The sequence below is a fragment of the Sceloporus undulatus genome, chromosome 6 (genome assembly GCF_019175285.1).
Source record: "Sceloporus undulatus isolate JIND9_A2432 ecotype Alabama chromosome 6, SceUnd_v1.1, whole genome shotgun sequence".
Lineage (NCBI taxonomy): Eukaryota > Metazoa > Chordata > Lepidosauria > Squamata > Phrynosomatidae > Sceloporus > Sceloporus undulatus.
This window is the reverse complement of record NC_056527.1, coordinates 51,980,914-52,003,930: the sequence shown is the minus strand read 5'-3', so window position 1 is coordinate 52,003,930 and position 23,017 is coordinate 51,980,914. Positions and strand designations below refer to the sequence as shown.

Sequence of the window (23,017 nt, the reverse complement as noted above, 5' to 3'; positions counted from 1 at the left end):
AATGAGTGCTTCAAATTAAGTCTTTATAAATATATTTTACAGAATCTGCTTAGTACTTATTATGTATATTACTTAATATTATATATACCTCCCCAATAAATGATAGAACATCTCTTTTTTGTTCTGTAGTATATCCTTCCACACTTTTATGCTGCTATGTTAGCTCAAGATCATGTTATAATGCTGCGTATACATGCTTAATAGAATACCAGCACTTCTATACTTTATGAACCAAAGACTCCAATGCAGTCAGACTGGATGAAATTCACACCAAAGAACAGCACAGAAAAGCCCTTTGCCCCCTATCTTTCTACCTAGAGAGATGCCGCCCCGATTGTTCTCATAGGGGCGGGATAGAAATAAATATTATTATTATTATTATTATTATTATTATTATTACAATTTCCTTATTCGCAGTATACTATACTACTATTGTGATATTAAAACAAAACTAAGGAAAAAAACTTTCAGCATTATGTGTGGGTTATGCAAGCAAGTGAAGTAGCAGATCCTTATTCTAAGGTAAGTTCACAATGAACTCTACTGAAGTCAGGGGAAATAACCAATTGAGATTTGCTCTGAAAACCATATTATAGTTGCCCCTTCTAACGTGCAGATCTGAGATCTGAGACCTTGAATACTCACAGAAGGGCGACCTCCATTTCCAATGGGGCAACTTTATTAGCTTTTGGTTGAATTAAGCTATAGCTGTTATGCTCTATATACCTATTTGACCTTTTATCTTCAAAACTAGGAATGTGATTTCTTAGTTTTAGATTTAGACCGTCAGAAGTTAAAGCAAGATCTCTTCACATAAAGATGCATTACTGCAAACTGTTTACAGGCAATGAATCTTACAGGTTGTGCAGACTCACTGAAATCAACAGTACTTCAGTCATGACTAACCTAAAACAACTGATCAACTCCTGGTATGACTAGTTCTGGATCAAACTATGTTCAACGAATTCTATCACTCCCATGGATATCGATATGAACATGTTCAGTTTTTAAACAGAGGCCATCTATCAGGAGTACTTTGATTGTGTATTCTTGCAAAGCAGGGGGCTGGACTGATGACCCTATTATATTATAGGGTCTGTGATATTATAGGAGCTTCCAGCTCTGTGATTCCATGATAACTATGTTGGCAATTGTTTTTAGACTGCAAGATTATGTACAGTGTCTTATTTTCCCAGGCAAAGCAGCACTAGGAATGTTTCCAAGAGATACTTTTGTATTCCTGCATATGTTTATGAGAGCCAGGAGCATTGAACAGGGAGAATTCTGAGACAAAAGGGGAAGCAAATACCAAAAAAAGAAGTGTGCATCTAAATGATATGAAAGCCAAATGACTACCATGAAAGTAGAAGCTACAATATGGGGATATGTCAATTCAACCTGACCACACAGTCCAAGTTATTGATCAATATTAGTTAAAAAGACAATTTATAATGTTAAATATTACTTTAAAACAATATTCCTAAAAGGATTTCATTTCCATGCCTGAACAGAACTTATTGTTCAAATAAAATTCTATAAATAGAGCGTATAAAAGTGAATGTTGTGTTTAACTGAGTAAGAAGCCAGACACTCAAGCTGTCAACAAAAAAATAATCCAGGTTTAATTGTTTTACAAAAAGATCATTTTGAAATTTCTATGCATCACTTTCCCACTTTTCAGAGAGATACTCCCACATTTTACTGAGTGAGCTGGTTACTGAAACACTACTGATTATCTTAGATAGTATATATTGTATTACACTTAGCTGGGATTTTTAGGAGACACTCTCCCAGTTAGCACAATAATACAATGTAGATGCCCTCACATGCTCAGTTAATCAGTGTTAATTGTTGTTACCGTAATGCAGGTCTGACATTAGACACAAACTGCCTCTATATGTGGACAGTAGAAAGAACTAATCATAACTGGTATATTTCTGTAACAATATGAACCTCCTTGGACATACTTCACTGGGAACCCACCTTTTTTGACAAATACTTCTGTTTTGGTAAAATGTTGGTTAGTCTTGGCTTATGATTCAGTGTCTCTCTGTTGTCTAGCTGTTTTACTTTATATATCCTAACAAGCCAATGCTCTGATGTGAAAGCTTCTTCCAAATGTTTAAACTTAATGTCCTTGTTGCCAATCTCTGCATTGCGTGTGCGATCAAATCCTGGGGGTGTCCGAAAATCCAACTACAAAAAAATTAATGCCACACATTAATTTCGTTTGAAGATTACAATCCTCTGACTCGGTGTTATCTATAAATACTTTGTATTGTATCCTATAAGCACAAATTTCTCTCTGGTTTGTAACAAGCTGAAGGAACTGCAACATAAATAAATACATTACAATAAAAAATCATGATACATTATTTTGGTCCCAAAATGGCAAATTACAGTATTGGCAATACATCATTTTCACAGCACATACCACCTGTAACCATTTCCTTATACCTATTGGCTATAATTAAGAGGCTGCTATAGCTCAACATACAAATGACTGATCAAAGACTTCAGTAGCCCCTTTATTAGTAGATATGTGATTTCTCCCCAGAAACAAAACTAAAAGCTGGAAAAGGAAGTTCTAAACCTATGCTAGAACCTTTGTATTGCTCAATTGATTATATCTTCATCTTGTCTGGATTACACTTCACTTTGTTTTACTGACATCCAATTCAAAACTGCCCAAGTGTGTGTGTTGTGTGACATCAAGTCATTTCTGACCTATGGAAACCTAAGGCAACCCTATCATGGGGTTTTCTTTGCAGAATTTGTTCAGAAGGGGTTTGCCCTTGCATTCCTCTGAAACGGAGAGACTGTAACTTGCCCACAGCTATCCAGTGTATTTGCATGGATGAGCAGAAATCTCTCAGTGTCCTAGTCAAAATCTTAAAACACTACAGATGTAAATTTCTAGAAAGTCTTAAGCCATGGCAAGGAGGAGATACATTTTCCTGATCCCCCCCCCCCCAGGAAATAAATTTTTAGAAAAATTGAATAAAATGAAATGCTAGAATCCCTCTCATTTTACTCACATTGTTACTTCAAGATCATAAAATTTGTTATGCCTAGCAAGCAACAATTCTGATGTTTAGTATATGAAATGTACCATTGATTCAATAATAATTACAAATGGAATCTATTTTACATTTTTTAAAAAATGAACTACAAGGTCTTGAACTGTTAAGAACCTCTTTGGTTCTGCTAGTTTGTAAGAATTATGCAAGAGTAAGGCAGAAGAAATCATCAACACTAGTAAAACAAAAATATTTTGTGTCCTCTAGTCCTCCATAATGTTAAGCAGACACAAAGTGCTCAATCTCATAAAAAGGAACTGAAAAAGGAAATCAGGACCAAGAATTGCAATGGACTAATGCCATGTATTCCAACCTATCTGATGTAGGAGACAACCCCCCATGGGCTAGGGACCAGTGTCATACAGTTGTCCCTCCATATTTGCTGAAGTTGGGGTGAAAGACCCCTGTGGATGTGAAAAAAAAGTAAAATTAAAAAACCCACTATTCTTTTTACCTGAAAGAAAACCTCTCTAGGAATCTCCAAGTCTTCCAGTGCAACTCCTGCCAGAAGTTTATCACAGAATCATGCTGGAGGACCTACAAATGCCTAGAAAATTCTCTAGGAACTTCTAGGTTCTCTAGCAAATGCTATGGTCAACTTGTGCTGGGGAACCTAGAGATTCCCAGTGAGAACATATTAATTAAGACAGCAAATAATCAAATCTGCAAATATGGAGGGCCAACTGTATTTCTGCCCAAAGTTTTTTTTTTCCTTTCCTGGAAACTTGCCACAGCCTGGAAGCCAATAGCTCTTACATTGGCACTTGCCTAGAGACCATCACTTTGAGTAGCAAATGTAAACAGTCTTACATAAAAATCTGATGGCTACATTGCTTTTACAAATTGGGGGTGGGGGTGGGGGAATAAAAATATTGGAATATCTTTGCCTCAAATTTTACTCATCATTCTAAAGGAAAACATTCCAAAATTTATTTATTTTTCTCAATTTTTCTGGAACAATAAGGCTTCACAAAACCCCCCATATTTTTTCTTGAGCCTTCACATCTCTATCCAAATACCACTTTAAACTATCCACTTCCTCTCTGTGATCAGATAAGGCAGAGACAGAAATGGGTGTCATTGACATACAAAAGATAACCCCCCAAAAGGTTTTGGATGGTCTTAACAAACAACTTTACTAATATGTAAAACTAACATTTGTTACGTTTTTGTGTGTGCCTTCAAGTCTGACTTATGCTGACTCTAACATGAACCTATCATGGGGTTTTCTTAGCAAGTTTTGTCAGAGGGGATTTGCCACTGCCACCATCTGAGGCTGACAGCATGTGATGTGTCCAGGATCACCCAGTGGGTTTCTATGGCCACACCTGAATTCAAACCCTGATCTCCAAAGTTGTAGTCCAGCACTCAAACCACTACACCATGCTGGCTCTCAAATAATTTTCTTTTTCTACGAAAACCCATGATGATCCACAAAATATGCAACCAAAACCTTGATTCAAATTTTAATTTATAATATACATTCTCATATTAAAAGTGCCCTCCCTCTGTAACTGTCATCCTTGGGCCTGTGAGGGAGAGAACAGGCTGGCCTGAAGAGACAGTGCCCTCCCTCCGTAACTGTCATCCTTGGGCCTGTGAGGGAGTGAACAGGCTGGCCTGAAGAGACAGTATTCTTGACTGTATATTATATTGTAACATGTTTAAAATGTATATTCCCTTTGAACTTGGAAACCGCTTTGATCTCCCAGGAAAAGCGGTACAGAAATAAATAAATAAATTATTATTATTATTATTAAAAGTGTAGTGTGATACTTACAATTCCTTCAAAATATTAATAACTGCCACTATAGAAAGAAGTTTTAGATCCTAATTGTAACCCTTTGTCCGTCCTTTATTTATTTTGTAAAGGACTTTGAATTATAAGCCCATACGAGCCAGTTTGTTAGTTATTTATAATATAAGCTGAGTGCAGATGTTAACGCCTGCATAATCTTTAACTATGGTTAAAAGCATACAGTGTTTCTGTGGGCCTAGACACTTTTTCATTATCAAAGAGAGGAGAGATGATATAAACTCAAAGTATATCATACCATATTTTCTCTCTCCTTACCATTTTAACTTGTTAAACTTTTAACTTGCATGAAAGTGCTCAAATACAATAAAATGGTAACAAAGAATTAGCAATATCTTAAATGACAGTTTTGTCATTTGAAAGAATAAAAATCAATACTGAAATACACTGGCAAGAACATGTTAAAAAAGGCGGAGGAAGAGGAAAGGTTAGCTGTTCAGACTCTTATCTAAACACTTTACTTTGTAAGAAATCAAAAATTTAACCAACCTGCATTTCCCCAAACCTGTAATATGACATTTTATACATGAGACAATTTAGCAATGTTGGAGAGCCTGCTTTATCTACCCGGAACTCTCCCTGTGGAGTAAAGTAGTCACTTTCCTACAACAACAAGAAGAAAAGGAAATACAATTAGTGTTCTGCAAGTCATTATAATTAAATCAAAGAAAAATAGGCTGTATCACAAAATCATAAACCTGTAATGTTAAAAAAGTTCTGGAACCTGCTTCTGGATGAAAGAAACAGATTGACCTTCATCTGAGAGTAGTTCAGTTAGATCTTTTGCTTTTCTATACATACTGTAATCCTAATTCAATGAGACAGACACAATAGGTGAATTGCTGCTTTAAGCATTCACATCTGACTTTGACTGACTCAAATGTACCAATACTGCATTTCTGAATATCATTCTTGGATTTCACTTTCAACTGTCCTTACAATAAACCACAACTTGGAATGTTAAAAGTTTTAAAATTAATTCAGAAAATGGAAACTTAATTTGTTACTACAGTGATTATGCATACATAAATCTCATACAGGATTCTGGCTCTCCATATGATATAGAACTATGGAAAATCAAATCCCTGGATGAATCTTCAGGGCTAGTGCATTTTCCTTTCTCATGCTTTCAATTTAACCATATCAAGAACACATTATTAGGATTTGTATGACAAATATTGTCAGGTTGAACAACAAGCCTAGTAAAAATATTAGAGATGAAGATATATTCTATAAAGCACTTTTACTTACCCTGATATCTTTAGGATGTTCCCCTTCAGCTATCCTCACCATCCATAAAAACTTATTGATATCATCACCAGAGTAACCAATTACACCTCCAAAAATTATTAATACATAATCCACATCCAGACTTCTCATGATCTCATATGCTGCGGTCTCATTTGAAGACATAGCTTTTCCTACCTGAAATAAAAAGTGCTCTTAAATTTGTATGAGCTTTGTTATCAGCATAAAAAGCAGATAACGCGGGGGGGGGGGGGGACCCACATTATTTGATCCTAAACAAACAAGCTATTCATTTCAGTGAAATCAATTTAAATAAAATTAAAATCCAGTTTAATTAAAAGACAGACATGGTGCCTAAATAGAACATATGATTATGTATCTTTTAAGCCTAAAACGTACCACTTTTAAAAAATGGCAATATAACAGCATATATTTTTGTACTCACTAGCCCAGTACAATTAACTGACTATAGCTTTAATATCTGGCTTGTTTTAAATTCTTCAGAAAAAACAGTATTGCAAACATCAGCATACCCTTTAAACATTAAAAGTTGATTAATATTTGCTTAAAAAGTAACATTAGTACAAAAATTTAAAAAGTGTATTAGACGTATGTGAGGAAATAGTTCAACTTCCATCTAGCCAGCTACTGCCTGGGACAGCAAATACAGTCAGACATACATTTATTTAAAACTCTATTACTCCTCAAGCTTCAGGTTGTCTGCACAGAGTTAAATGATCAATAAAAGGATTAGACAGTTCTAAAATAGGGTAAAGTCTTAAATCTGGATTTTTATTTCATGATACTTGCTTAATGCACCCAACAGCAAAATAACGCAGTCCTTCCATCTCAAATCCCTCCCCCAATAGTCAGAATGTTAACCTACAGTAAAAAATTTAAAATGACATTTCAACTACAAAAGTTTTAAGTTACAAGCAACTAAATCCAAAAGTGTAGTTCTAACAATATAATGTATGTAATCTATTTATTTAAGTACTTGACATGGTGACAGGTTTCAGCATCTTTCAATTCATATATTCTAACCCGGGGAAAGAAAATAATCTGGGACCTCCAGTGTGAAATGGATTTAATCCATGCACATACACAGGAGCCACAACTTAAAGACTGTGAATCAAGCTCACATTACATTCTGGGCGAGTTCAAGTATCATAATGTACTATGGTTCGCTGTAAAGCCATGAGCCTCAGACTCAAGCAAGGTACAGTGGTTTTTGGGAGTCTGCCTTGTCCCACTTATACTTCAGTGTGGCAGAGCTGGGGAGCAGGATTGTTTTCTTTTCAAAATATGTGATTCTTTTGTTCCAGCAGCTTCCTTGGCTATCAGTCTGTTTCTGAGCACAAATGCTGAGTATGATTTGTAATGATCTATATGACTTGGGACAAGGCTATTTAAAAACAAACAAACACATTCTCTTATAAAAGCATGCCTAAGTTTTAGTTTTCAGAGGACACCTTCCTCTCAGTTCTACTACAACCCAAGGCACATTTGGTGAAGGTGTGAGAGAAGGCTTTCTTGATGGCTAATCCCATGCTTTAGAAATCCAGGCTAAGGAAGACTAGGTTGACTCCCTTCCTCTTGCTCTAAAAATCATAGAGTTGGAAGATACCACAAGGACCATCCAGTCCAACCCCCCTGCCATGCAGGAACCCACAATCAAAACATCCCCAACAGATAGTCATCCAGCCTATGTTTAAAAACCTCCAAAGAAGAAGACCGCCACCACACTCCAAGGGAGAGTGTGTTCCACTGTTGAACAGCTCTTACTGTCAGGAAGTTCCTCCTAATGCTGAGGTGGAATCTCTTTCCCTGTAGCATGCACCCACTGTTTCGGGTGCTATTCTCTGGACAGTAGAAAAAAAAACTTGCTCCATCCTCTTATGACACCCCATCAAATATTTAAACAGAGCTATCATATCACCTCTTAACTGTCTCTTCTCCAGGCTAAACATACCCAGCTCTTTTAAGTCTCTCCACATAGGGCATGGTTTCCAGACCTTTCACTATTTTGGCAGCCCTCCTCTGGATACACTCCAGCTTCTCAACATCCTTTTTGAATTGTGGTGCCCAGAACAAGACACAATATTCCAGGTAAGGCCTGATCAAACCAGAATAGAGTGGCACTATTCCTTCCCTTGCTCTATACCAGTGATCCCCATACTGTGCCCTTTAAGAGATTTTGGACTTCAGCTCCCAGAAGCCTCAGCCATGTTGTCTGAGATTCTGGGAGCTGAAGTTCAAAATCTATTAAAAGGCACAGTTTGGGGACCACTGATCTAGACACTATACTTCTAGTGATACAGCCTAGATTCGCATTGGCCTTTTTAGCTTCTGCTTCTTCAACCATTCAGGTAGATCTTTGGCAAATAAGCTGCCCTGTTCTTGAAGGGGCTTTACATCTTGGCTGCTGACTGTGTTTTAAACAAATTTGTTATGTGATGCTTCCCTCAATGTAATCTGTACTAACTTGCATTTTGCTACTGTTAGTCACCTTGAGCACAATTTCTTGCAGAGCATGATACACATAAAAAAAATTACAGAAGTAAAATCAAACTTTCTGACAGTATTACCACACATACCAAGGCTATGTGGCTGTTATTCCAAGTATTATTGTCAACGAGCGTGGTTCGATTTGCCATTCCTGCTATTTGATAGCCATAATCCCACCAAGACATTACTCTGGCATGCTCGTCTGTGTTTTGTCTGAGCCAATAGTATGCTTCCCTGAAGTCATCCAAAATGTTCCGAGTGCTACAACACAAATAAGAGTCAATGGAAAATGAAAGTATTACAGTTTGGAAGAGATGAATTATGTTACAAATTAACATTAACAGGCACACCAAACTGTGAGTCTTACCCATCATGATTGTAAGAGGCTAGTACGACACTAGGACTCGAGTAGGCATTGCTAGTTACCCATGTACAGTGGACGGCAAACATCATCAACAGCATTAGCATCAACATTGTAACAATACTCTTGATATTGGGCCCAAGGCCTTCTTCAGTTTTTTCTTGTTCAGATATGTGTTTCCTCACTTTACCTGCCTGAACAAAGAAAGAAATGAAAATTTTTGGCCCTTTCAGCTTAATACAAATTTCAGATGTTACAATTCCTATTGTTGCCAATAAAAGCATAAGCAACTTTGTTTCTGGAAGCCAAACTTACAAATATCCCCCAAACTTTACACTGCCAGACATTTATAAGCTTATTTGCTACAGAGGCGCAAAGTTGTCCTCTAGTGGTTGTTTTTTTTACTAGCACAGTAGCAGTTGATAAATTCAAGTGAAAGATGTTTTCTAAAGAACAGTTAATGAAAGAGATGGTTAGAATTTGTCCTAAGTTAGTATTTGCTAGGTTATCTGCAAAGTTTGAAAAAACACTTTTCTGATTCTGACATCTCTTAATTTGATTCTGACATGCATTATTTGATTTGATTTTTCAAAAATCAAAGACAGACACTATGAAGATCTTCAAGTCTCACCTTATCATAAAGATTTCCTGGATTTCTTTTATCATCCTCATCACTGCTATCTTCTACTGGTGGATTCTCTCTCTTCATATCATCACCCAAATAGTGCTCAAAAACATTGGAGAAAGCAATTGCTGACAGCATACAGACTACTGGAGTCAAAGTTAACATCAGACGAACCATCACTCCAGCAAAGTATACAGCACTGATTGCATACAAAGCCACTGTAGAGAAGCAAAGTCAGACAACTTTACTATCAGGCATTTGAGATAAAAAAAAACACAACGATTATAGTTTTACTGTTGATGCAGAATTAAATCGAACAATTACATAAACAGCAAACTATGAAGTTTGCTTCCCAAGGCATTTATCAAAAAGAATTGCCACCCTTACTGAATTAAATCACATCACTTCCTGGAAACATAATCTAGGTCTTCTACAAGCTGGATCCTAACACTTGCAAATGAGCTTGTAAGAAGAGACTCTGCCACTCACACATCACCACAGAAGATCCTCCAGACCTCTGTTTGGTCAGGGGATCCTGATGGATAAGCAGTGAGGTTGGGATGTTTATCCAAAAGACTGGGTACAGCAACCTACTATGAACACAGCCTCTTATTTAGCAAGGTGTAATGCCACAAAGAAGTGTCTTGAATGCATGAAATGCCTTCTCCACTGCTAACATTTCTAGTGTGTTGATATGGAAGGTCTTTTCCTCAAATGCTCATCATACCCTGATGGAGAGGTTGTCCAGATGAGCTCCCCAACCGTCCATGGAGGGATGTGTGGTGACCACTGCCTTCGGTTACAGATGAAGACAGGGTATGCTGCTCTCTACATGAGTGGAATCCATCCATCACTTCAGAGAGATGTACGCTAGGTGTTATCATTACCCAGATGTTGGGAGTATCTGTCAAATGACTGAAACATGAGAGGAACCAAGTCTGCAAAGATCCCATCCCGAACTTTACATGCAGGGTTACTGATGAAGTTGATGCCATGTAACTTAGTAAGATTTGAATATTTTTGGCCATGCCTCTTTGATTCTTCAACTAGTGAAGGGTGGACTTCTGAAGGGCTTAGTTCCTGTCATATAGCAGAAAAGTGCCTTGGGCATGTGAGTCTATGATGGCTCCAATGAATCATATTCTTTGAGATGGCTCTAAGTGAGACTCCTTGCAATTCTATGAGACCTAAAGAATCCAAAAGTTGCATGGTGAAATGATGTTTGAAATGACTTACTCTCTTGCATGTCTAACAGCCAGCCAGTCATACAGAAAAAGAATGAATCCCTGTTGACAAAGCCAGGCAGCCACACATTTAGTGAACACCTGTGAAGAAGTGCAAAGGCTAAAGGGCAAGGCTTGAAACTGGTATGTACATCTTCCCACTGTGAAACAGAAGTAATGTCTGTGGGGCAGACAGATTGAAATATGAAAATACACATCCTTCAAATCCAGCATGGCAAACCAATCACCTTCCTGAAATGTCTTGGTTGGATATAAAAGTTGAGGCTTTGGATGTCCAGGATACGACACAATCCCAAGTCTTTCTTGGTGATGATGAAGCAATGGGAGAAGAACATCTGATGCAGATCGGAAAGAAGGGCAGGCTTCATGTTCCAAGAACAGTTCAAATTCTTCGCTTTGGTCCTCTTCTTCTGTTGTGTTTAAACTGTGTAGCAACTGATTCCACCTCTAGAGACTGAATCCGTGTGACAAGACTACAGTTCCAGCAGTATGAATGTCAGGCCTCAATGTAAAGTTGTCCCTCAGTATCTGCGAGGGAACCAATCCAGACCCCCAATGGATACCAAAATTTATGGATGCTCAAGTTCCATTGACCCCCATGGTGGCACATGTATGCAGCCACACTGCCATTGGAGACAATGGGACAAGTCCTCGCTCCCTCGTTCGTTCGTTCGGTCCTTCCTTCCTCCCTTCCCCTCCCCTCGTGAGGCTTCCCTGGGCTTAGCCTTGGGGAAGGAGGATGGAGCCCTGTTGGCCAAAGGGAGTCAGTGCCAGCACAAGGGCTAAGGATTGGGAGTGGGGGCTCCTAGACCCAAGCCTCTGTGCTGTCTCCCTGTGGCTGATGGAGCTCCAGCCTCTTCCCCCGAAGCCAAGCCCAGGGCAGAAGCCTCGCACGAGGAGGAAGGAGGGATAAAAGGAAGGAGGGTAAGAAGGATGCCCCTCCCTCCTCTCCCTGCGAGGCTTCTGCCCTGGGCTTGGCTTTGGGGAGGAGGCTGGAGCCTCATCGGCTGCAGGGAGCTGGCACAGGGGCTTGAGTCTTGGAGCCTCCGCCCCCAACCACAAGCCCCTGTGCCAGCACTGGCTCCCTGTGGCTGACGGGGCTCCAGCCTCCACTCCCAAAGCTAAGTCCAGGGAAGCCTCACAGAAGAAGGAAGGAGGAAGGACTTGTCCCATTGTCCGCAATGGTGGCAAGGCTTCATGCATGTGTCACCATTGGGGACAGTGCAGTCTTGCTGTCTGCAAATGCTTGAATCCGCGCATGGCAAGTCCACAGATAAGGAGGGCCCAGTTTTTTCTGGAATGTTTTCAAGCTGTGGTTCAGATCAAAGTAAACGAGAAGAACCAAGTCAAAGGGTTCACATAGTCCAAGAAATGAAATCAAGAGAAGAAACAAAATCAAGAAAAGTTTGGCAGCCAAAAAGGAACTGAGGGCTTAGGTGGAAAGATTGATGGACAGCTGTATGAGGGTGAGTGGGACTTCCACTGAAAAGTTTTAAGTAATAGCTCCTGAAGTTCCAAATTATGCATTGGGGAGGCACAGTTAAGCCATTACTGTGGGTCACAGAGAACATGAAGAAGAATCAGATTGTAGGGCCATATTCTGTCAACCTGCACCTGTATTTTCCATCTTTCTAGGTAGCCTTCTCCAATGTGGTGTTTTCCAGATGATTTGGCTTCTTCCCTACCATCAGTCATGCTAGCTGGGCCTGATAGATACTGGAGTCCAAAATGCATAGATGGAACCAGGTTGGGAAAGCCTAAGTAAGCAAGGTATCCGCAGGATGAGCATTCTATGAAATATGTCCCATGGGAAGTTCATATGCCTCCACAAATTGGCATCATGTAAAGCCAATATTATTCTCACTAGGAAATATGTTTGATGAAACACTGTAATTAACTTACTATAACAAGGATATCAGCATTTCAATTCAAGCTAACATAATGTTGAAAAGTTAGTTATTTCTTACCAAAGACTCTTTCATCATTGATGTTTTTGATACAGAACCATAGCCCTGCTGGGAAAGTACACACGAGAATATGTAGATCAAAAAAGAAGGAAACCCATGTTGTAGGCTGATGTTCAGACACTGAGGCAATGATCGGGATGTGAATTTTCGCATACCTTGTTTAAAAAAAAATCAGTTCAAATTATTTTGAAGTGATGAAACTACTACAGGTGCTACAACTGAGACCTACTAAACAGTTTTCAATTGAATAATTAAAAAAAATGCAACACCTTTAAAGCATTATAAATATGTAAAATAATAACTATTATTGTTTTTATGAGAATTTTTGAGACTGTTGACTTGTACCTTCAGGATGCTCTTCCTAAAATTTAACTGACATATTCATTCTTAAAATTTGAACTCAGTGGTTCATGTTCTATTCTTTGGACCGTCAAACAAGACTATTGCATCCTCATCTGTATATTAACCCTTCAAATATCTGAAGATATCTATACAGCCTCCATTAAATAATCTCTTTTTCAGGTTAAACGTACCCAACACCTTTCTTCATAAGACCTAGTCTTGCAGGCTTAGCACTAGTTTCAATTTAACACTAAAACACAGTATAGAACATGGAGGGTAACCCATGCCCCCGTGAAGTTATTGGATGTCAATTCCCACTGTTCCTGGCTTGATGGCTGGGAGCAGATGAGAAGTGGAGTCCACCAACATTTACAACGGCGGGGTACACACCGCCGCTTTGCGGCGGTCTGCCGCCGCCGCCAGAAGGTCCGCGGGGGAGCCGGAGCCTATAGACGGCCCGACTCCCGCGCGGACCGAAAAAAGAAGCTCCAAAATGGAGCTTCTTTTTGCGTCGCGTTTGCGACGTAGCGAGGCGCCAGGGGCGCGCTCGCTACGTCAGCAGCGGCGCGATGCGTCTGGACGCTGTGCGTCCGATGCGTAAAGATGGCGCCGGCCATGTAGAAAGGCCGGCGCCATCTTGTACGGACGGAGTCCGTACGAGGCCCAGGGGCGTCTAAAAGAGACGCCCCTTTTTTAAAATGGGACGTCCTCCGGACGTCCCAAAGGGCCGTCTAGAAAGCCCCAACATCACATATATCCCTCTTGTAGTATTACAACTAGCCTCCCAAATTGATTCAGATGTGAACAGAGGTTTAAAGTTTCCACATGTTATCTGGAATAACTAGGGTTCACCTTTAAATTCAAATTAAGGAAACTGTGACTAAGTTGAACTACAGTCAATCCTTAAACCAGAATATTAGACCAATGACTCAAATAACTGACTTAAACAAATCAGAAATGTAGCTCATTCCAAATCACAAATGGAACCTTTACATTTGTTCCCTGGCATACAAAAGGATGGAGAGAATGTGTAATCCCAATGTTATTGCCTGGTCATCCCCATAACACCAAGCTATGGATTAGTGTTATGTATGGAGTAAATCAAACTTTTTACCCATTCAGCACAGCCTCAAGAGTATTTGATATTGTTTCTTATAATCTTATAAGTAGGATATCCTCTTATAAGTAGGATTCTACTTACCCAGTGTCCCATAGTGAATAAAACCTGCCACTCCATGGTGCAATGTAACCTGAAAATATAAAAGACAGCCTTGCATAGTCTATCAGGAACCACCTCTATGAATTTCTATAAAGGTATGGATGGATATTGTCTTTTTATATATATATGACATGAAAATTTACAGTAAGTGAACACTAAACTTGAAGTAATTTTTAAAAGCCCTTTTTAAAATGGTTTATAACAGAAGAATGAAAGGCACTTCCCATATCAGTGTGATACTTGTACAAACAAGGAGCCTGATGTAAGGCAGCACTCATACCCATTTATACTGAGCCACTGTACTGCCTAAAAGACATACTACATTTAGTGAATTCCTCAATACCTCTTTGAGGAATAGTTCCATATGACTACAAAAATAATTCATTTAATATTATTTACCTGTATATGTTAAGTAGATGACACTCAAGAATACAACTCCAGCAGCTAATGATATACCCAAGAAGAACAATGTCTGAAATTCTTGCTTTGTTAGTCTATCTCTCATATATTGCAGGAAGGCATATGCCTGGAGCAGTGCAAAGACACCTAGTTAAAACCAAGAGGAAAACTTTAAATTTTCAAACAGTATTTCAAGACTTGTTCTAAACCTGGTTGCTTTCAATGCTTGCTCTCAATTAACTTGCTTACATCATAGGGATTTTGAGGAGCTGTTGATTACAGGAAGAGAAAGGAAATACAGCGGACCCTTTCCATCCCTGTTTTGCCTTCCCTGCTTCCCACAGATGGGGAGAAAGGCAGATGCCCAAACCTCATATTATTCAATGGGGTGGGAACGCTCTGGGTGTACACCGCTATTGAATAACATGGGGCATGGTCACCTGCAGATTGTCCAATCCATGGATCGTTAGCTTGCCAATGCAATGGGCCTAATATATATATATAATAGCCTCTAAAGCAGTGATTCCCAAACCTTGGTCTTACAGGTATTTTGGACTTCAATTCCCAGAAGCCCCAGCTAGCATGGTCAAAAGTTAGGAATTCTGGGATCTGAGGTCCAAAGTATTCGGAGGACCAATGTTTGGAAACCACTGCTCTAATCCAAAGGACTCCAACTCTTGAACACATCTGGGATTTTGAGAAGATGCCATGGAATTACAAAATGGCTGTGGGCAGACTGCCTTATTTAAAATGATTGCTTGGTAGCTGTGGCAAATCAGAACACACTCACTTCCCAGAAAGATAAACTGGTAAAGCTACAAGAAAAAATCCCCAAGAACTGGAATACAAAGCAGAAGTGAGAGCTGAACCCAAAGAATGAAACTATTTCTTTTAATTCATATTTTTGATTCCAACAGAACACCCATTTCATAGAAATGCAAGCCAATTATTTCCCCAAATCACCTCTAAACTTAGCGTCAAATGGATTTTCTCCAATATGGAGGATGACTTCAAATCACATCTAAAACACACACCACACACTGCAAGCAAATAAGAATCCATAGTCCTTTGAATCAAGTCTCAAAAATATACATGCCCCACTGTCATTACTGAATTATTTCTTAAAAATATATGCTCCACACCCCTTCTACTGAACTTTTCCTAAATAGTTCACAACCATGTGCTGCACTCATCCATTATACACACATGGAAAATGTAAGGGACACCGACAAGCACCATAGAAGAATCTGCAGGTGGTACAGTACTTAACAGGAATCATACTGGAGTTCCCAATTTTAACTACCTATCATTTCATGCATCACGGACATCATACTCGGCTTTCTAAACAAAAATCAAACTCATGTGTCTTGTGGAACCATTTATATATAATTTATGAAATGCTCTATAGCAGGTAGCCAAGATAATTCAGATAAGCTGCATTTGGTATTAGAATGTCCAATGTTACAAACAGTCAAAAGCTCAGAATTAATATGCTGCATTACCAGCCCAGAGTTCTAGTGATTGTTGGACTGTGATACAGAATTAACAACATCCATACCGTGTATGTTTTCAACAAAGTAAACTGTTTTTTCTTACCTGCAGCTGCCATGTGCTCACTTGTTCTAATTGGCTGAAATCCTACAAAAGGGATCTGCATGGATAATATTAAACCCACTATATAGAAAGTGCTATATGCTGTGAATAAAAACAAAACAAAGGGAAATGACTATTATGCAGAGATATTGAAATCAGGTTCAGAAGAAAAAGGAATTTATCTATAATTAAGAGGAAGATATGTATTACCATGTTAAAAGTAATACAATTTCATAAGACAAGAGGCGTTTGAAAGCCAATTTTTTGCTATTTATTTTTTTCAAAACGGTTTCAAAAACCCTACCTGGTTCTAACAAAAATGATGTAAACAGAGCTCACTAAGCTTGTGTAACAATTATTATATATAACAGCGTGTCAACTATTTTTTTCCATCTCAGATCCTTCAAGAAAGGTGTGTATGACACTGGCATGTTAGAGCTGGCTAAAAATACATACTTATAGTGAAGCATGAAATATTCAAAATGAAACTGTTAGTATAACTGATACCTCTAACATCTTTACATATAAATGTGGGAGACATTCAGTATGGTTTCACATCCACAAGCAGTTTTATTTACTGCAGTTCATAATTAAATTTAATGAATTTCTTTCCTGAATATAAGACACACATTTGTTAACATCCCAGATGCTAGACTCCTTGATATGCTAGAAACAGCTGATGGATAGAATAACCAACTACATCTCTTTTTACATAATTTGTCCCCTTTGCATCCCAGTTTTGGGTCCCTATACTAATCTAAATGAAGATTTACATCAAAATGTCAACCCTGACTTTATTTTACAATTCACACTGCCACCAAGTTATAGCAACACTGCCATCCTCTGGTATTTAACAGCAACTAGTGTCTTTTGGTATTGTTTTTAGACTGCATTTTTAAATCCGAAGGAAATACAGACCCTCTCTTCCTTTCTTTGCAATTCAGTAACTTGTCTTTCACAACAATGGCTTTATGAATAGTCCCCCCCCCCAACTCTTTTGAAACAAGGCTCCTCCCTTTTAACGAAATTATGAAACAACAGAGTTTCCTGTTACAAAGAAGTCAACAGAGGATTGAACAAAATATTCACCAGCAAACAAGATTCCAGACCTTATATTCAACATCAATATGCCAAACATTGCTGCTGGTGGTTCTTTTGTGTTTGCCCTGTTACTTCTTTTCTCTCTCTCTCTCTCCCTCAAATTGCTTTTTTAAAATACCTGGACAAGAAAATGCTGCTTAGAACTAGTTTAGAGAAAAAGTGGTGATAGTGGTGGTGGGGAGATTAAGCAGCTTTTTCTTGTTTTCCATATGCCCTCTGCAAATGAGGTTTTAAATTTACCAATTTCCTATTGCAGTGAATACTTCATTACATGAAAAAAGAACACCAGCCTGGTCCTAGGTTGCATAACTGAACAGCATTTCTAGTTGACTTGAATGTAACATGGACACTGGATCTCTTTTTCTCAGACTTTAGAGTGGGATCAATTAACAGTAGCTGACAGTTTCAGAGAAAAGGCCTTGGGGTATTTCAGCAGTAGAAAAGCATTGCTGGTTCTCATGCTTCAGTTAAAAACTAAATGGCAACAGAGCTTCTTGCCTTAACCCTTGGAAAGCAGTGGTTTCCCTTGGAAAGCAGTGGCATGCTGGGTGCAAATGATGGAAATTGTAGTCCATCATAATCTTCTGGGGATTCAGGTTTGAGAATTACTGCTTAGTACTGTAGTTCCATGTGCATTTCTATTTCATAATCCTGAGATAATGCAGCAAACACATAGCATGTGTTAGCTGCATTATCTCAGGATGCTGAAACAGAAATGCATATAGAACTACTAAGCAGTAATTTCTCTCAGTTTTTACCACTCAGTTTCAGGACACTATTTCTAGAATATAGTTTCAGAAAAGTTAAAGTGTGGGGAAATGCTGATTAAAAAAAAGTTATGAGAGTAATAGGAAAACCAGTCTGCATCATATGTATCAGATGGAGTCGACTAACTCTATAAATGCTTTTTCTACATACCCTTTTTCCCACTTAAGTCTCAAAGGTGCTAAAAAATTCCTATGTATGTTGGTACAGACTAACATGGCTATATCTTTGAATGCTAATACAAGTGAGGGAGAAATACTAGGAATAGTGCACCAAAATGTAGATTTTACATATGATCTAACAGCATCCAGTTACTTTTCATCATTCAAAATAAAATTTGCTTTGTTGTAAACACAATATGAAGTAGAAAAGTTAATGCAGCTTCATGGCAGCCAGAACTTGGAGGATAAAGAGAACGGAGAAAATTTGTTGCTGTTGTTGAATTTGAAGAGGACCTCTTGAAGAACCACATTTACACATAAGCAACCCATTTTAATTTTATAGTCTCTACAGACAATCAGAAAAGACTTACTCAAAGTGGGTCAGAAACCACTGAGATTCAAAAGAAAGAACAGCTCACCAAGCATACTCTGTCGTGCCATGGACGTTAAGGCTATAATGACAGATGAAACTTACAATGATCAGGTGAATGCCCTGAAAGTATCATGCATGTGAATGTTCTTAAGGCACCTGAAGTTATTACTATTCTGGTAGAGTATATTTTAAACACACCTGGCAATGTTTTTTTCCTCCCACAAATTCATAAGCCAGGCATAAAATCATGGCCACTCACTTCAACACCTGTGAGAACATATGTGACTCCTTTTTCTTCATTGCAGAGAAAAAAAAAACAAGCAACAGGTTGTCAGGGTTCTAAAGGCTTTAGTTCTATATTGTAGAAGGCTGATGTCCTGTCCATCTCCAAAAAAAGCCAAACGATTTGCCCCCATGAGGAACAAAATGAACTGGTCCAAAACATGTCTTTTCTTAGAAACACTTTAATTTGAGGATGTTTTAAAAAAAGATCTTCAACTGGGAGAGGAAAAATGAGTCAAAATGGCAGTCAAACACACTTCAAGAGAGGACAGGTTGAGACTTTTTAACCTATCTAGGCCAGAAAACCAAGAATGTCACTCGTGTATACCGGAAGAGAAAGCACTGTGGTCCTCTAAGAAAAAAAGGACCCCCTCACTTTGCTGAATGTGATTTTGCAGCAGAGGGTCTGTGTGTTACTACTGTAACTTCCAAGACATTTGAAGATAAATCCTCCATGCTGTGAACCAAACTGACTAAGTATCCAGACACTGAACCAACCCCTCCGGTGAGTTAGGGATTCAGGCTGAAAAGGAAGTCTTCAACAAGTCACCAATATGTAAAATGACAGCCAACCAAGGTTGTATTCATCACCATAGGGTGCTCTGGATGTATTTGGATTCTTCATCTCAAATTTTCACCACATAGTTAACACGTAGAAAAATGCAGAATCTAGGGCTCATCCACATGTAAAGGCCACCATCTATAAAATAATGCTCTGTTCTCTTTTCCCTGGAGCAAAGCCAGCATCTGTCATGGACTAGGATCTGGACCTAGAAGAGGAGTCTGAAGAAGAGACCTAGGCAAGCCTCCCAGACAAAGAGCAACTTGCACAAGCAGAGCAGCTTCATGCAGCTCTCCCTGCTGGAGAGAAGCCTTAGCCAGCAGTGGGACAAAGATAGGACTCACTTGCTGCTGATGGGGAAAAGGACAGAGTTGGGAAGACAGCACAGTCTCCAAGTCCAAGGATAAAGTGTAGGGAGAGGAAAGCAGACCCACGACGTTTAGTCAGATTGTTTGCCAAGCAACAACAGAGAAGCTTTAGTTAGAACCAGCTGGTGTCAGCCCATCTAAGACCTGAGTCTGCTTAGGGTTAGTGCTGGAAGCAACCCGTCTGCTTCTTGGCCAGAATTCCTGTTTCCAGTCTCTTGCAATTTGGACCCTTGACTTCTTGGTTTATTTGACCTTTAGACTGTGTCAACCTCACAGATGATACCTGAATAGGCACATTTAGCCTTGACAAACAGGCTTTTCTAGAATAATTCCCACAGGCAAGGACACTCTCTGGGTGCTGGTGATTTAGTGCCCTTGTCAGCACTATCAGTTAATTGTTTCCTTCTAGCCGGTTAGTTGAATCAGGACAATTTTCCAGCGATATGAAGAGATCGCTATCTTCAGCACCCTACCAACCATTTGGTAGTAACCACCTCTAGAGCCAGTTGCCACTTATGGAAAGCTGGCATCCATTGATTTAATGAGTTTGCTACTTTGATGCTTGTGAAAGATAACTGAATTGCTAGTAGAAGAATCCCCTTGAAATTTACCATTACTAAAGTAACACTGTCAGTTCTAGATGTAACATCAAGTACACTTCCCCTTGTTTATTCACATATGCATTACTGTTACATTATTTGTGGAAAGTTAAGATTATGTAACCAACTGATGCCGTTTTAAAAGTTTGGAACTTTTTGATCCCTACTGATCCAAAGTACATATGAAAGTGAGACTTTTCTGGAAACTAAGTACAACTGACAACCTGTTGTAAATGGCCTTGGAGGAATTCAGCATGGAAATCCTGTTCCAAGATAGCACTTCTAACCAAGAAGTTTTGTGTCTCCTCAAGCTTAGCCATTCATCTGTGCTGAGAATCCACATGTTATCTCAAGTGAGAGAGGAACCAATACTGTAAAGGGTAGATAGTGAACCTTGCAAAGGGGGTTACCCCTGTAATTGCTGCTATAAAGATATTACTGTAAGTAACAAACTGTAGAAAATATTTCATCCCTAAATTCAAATTTTGATTTACTGACATATTGTATAAAAACCTTAAGGGTGCATGAAAAGTGACTTAGTGGTGGTGAATAGTGAAATTGTCTGGCACATGCTATGGTCTAAACCTCCCTTCATATCTATTTCCTTTGCAACCTGAGAACATTCGTTTAAAATTATTCACAGATGGTACAGTGCATCTGCGTTATACGCGGGCGTGCTTTACGCGGTCTTGGCCGTACACGCTCAAGCTGTGGGGAGCGGCGGGGCGGTGCGCCCCATTCAAATGAATGGGCACGCGTGCTTGTGGCGCCCCTCTGCGCACGAGCCCCATTGTTTCTAATGGGTCTTGAGCATAGGCGGAATTTACCTTACACAGGGGGGTCCGGAAAGGATCCCCCGCGTAAGGAAAGGGCCGACTGTACTTTATTCCAGTTAATCAGAAATACACTAATGAAAACTTAAGCTGTCAATGTTGGAGGAAGTGCAAGGCTCCTAGTATCTGTGTGAATTTGTGGGGGTCATGACCAGTTTCTCAGACCATTTAGACAGCTATTTTCACAAAACCAGTACAGTCACTAATCAAACTGTCTCTTATGACCCATAGATCAGTCTATAATCATTATTCTGTGAAGCCAGGAGGTCCTTACAACAGAAAGACCTTATTCTTTTATGTGCACTGCAGCTCATGTGTGGTGGTGAAGCAGGAAAAAAAGTCCTTAAGGTTTCTCCTTTAAAAGGTGGGAAATCCATCCATGAGACCTGACATTCATGGAAAAGCTGCCCTCTAAATACAGACTAGAGAAATATAGGCACAATGCACAATGTTTATAGTGCATGGCTACCTTTTACTGATTATATCAACAGTAAAACAGACACTATGAAACCACTTTGGTCCCAAGGAAATCTGTGGAATTATGTTCTCTTTGTCATTTAAAATTAGTTATCCCTGCTGTGTTTTCTTTTTTTTTAACGGTACAATTGCCTTTGATGCTAGTATGTGTTTGAAATGTTGCTTTCTTTTTGTGTTCACTGTAATTTGTAACATGAAAGTTAAAGGGAGAAAGAGAGGAAATGGTCAAGTAGAAATGTTTAAAGATAGGATCAAAATATACTTTTCCTTACCAGAGACTTTCATTAAGGTTTTTTTTTGGAGGGTGGTGGTAAAGTTCTGATAATGACTGTACTTTTCAACAATATCCTCACTGCCTAAGCATATGGCAGGAATGCCCACCTAAGCTCAGTATATTGTTAGCACAGAATATACTTTTTAGAAAAATGCCTTAGAAGCTGTAAACAGGAGACTTCAGTGTATGAAATCAAGAGCTCACAATTCAAGGGAGACAAAAATGTTGATAATGAAAGAAGGATATGGAAGTTAGAACAAATCTAAGATAGCCAACAAAAACAAGCTCAGCAACATTATGTTGATGTTCACCTTATCTATAGAGGTTTTTGAGTATCTCTCTGTAGATGCAGAATGTAGTGTGTGAATCACAGAGATCATGAAGACATGCTACTTACAATGCAAAGCAGATATCCTTAAACTGTCCACGAAGCTCCTAGAATCATAAAACCAGACCTGGAGACAGTCATGTTTGAAATCAAGGGCACTTACATTAGATACAATTTACTGTCTCATTGATTCTAACTAATCTAATGACTAGGGCTGCATCCAATCCACTAAACTGGAAGGAATCTCAAAAGGAATCCAAGTTCAAACCACTACTGAAATATGAAATCCATTTGGATATCATGTGATGACAGTGGGTGGGGCCTGGATTTGTTTTGATCTCTTCAAATTTAATGGATTGTATCTATAGCACCAGGAAGAAATAAAACAATGTTGGAGGCCATACACAGAAGAGTTATACAGAAGATATAAGAAAAGGAAAGCTACATGGAACAAAGAACCATACGAAGATGAACCCCAAGTTCTAAAAGATA

At 38.9% G+C, this 23,017-nt stretch overlaps 1 protein-coding gene across 1 annotated transcript in view; it reads right to left on the bottom strand.

The window, feature by feature from the left end:
• STT3B (STT3 oligosaccharyltransferase complex catalytic subunit B) overlaps positions 1 to 23,017 on the bottom strand; it is a 53,307-nt gene that overhangs the window by 2,025 nt on the left and 28,265 nt on the right. The window contains exons 6-15 of the mRNA XM_042475611.1: positions 16,406 to 16,504; positions 14,810 to 14,956; positions 14,393 to 14,441; positions 12,850 to 13,004; positions 9,645 to 9,856; positions 9,020 to 9,207; positions 8,742 to 8,913; positions 6,148 to 6,321; positions 5,386 to 5,499; positions 1,984 to 2,196 (exon numbers count right to left, since the gene is read on the bottom strand). Coding sequence (XP_042331545.1) covers positions 1,984 to 2,196; positions 5,386 to 5,499; positions 6,148 to 6,321; positions 8,742 to 8,913; positions 9,020 to 9,207; positions 9,645 to 9,856; positions 12,850 to 13,004; positions 14,393 to 14,441; positions 14,810 to 14,956; positions 16,406 to 16,504 — 1,523 coding nt within the window. The remainder of the gene's footprint in view (positions 1 to 1,983; positions 2,197 to 5,385; positions 5,500 to 6,147; positions 6,322 to 8,741; positions 8,914 to 9,019; positions 9,208 to 9,644; positions 9,857 to 12,849; positions 13,005 to 14,392; positions 14,442 to 14,809; positions 14,957 to 16,405; positions 16,505 to 23,017) is intronic.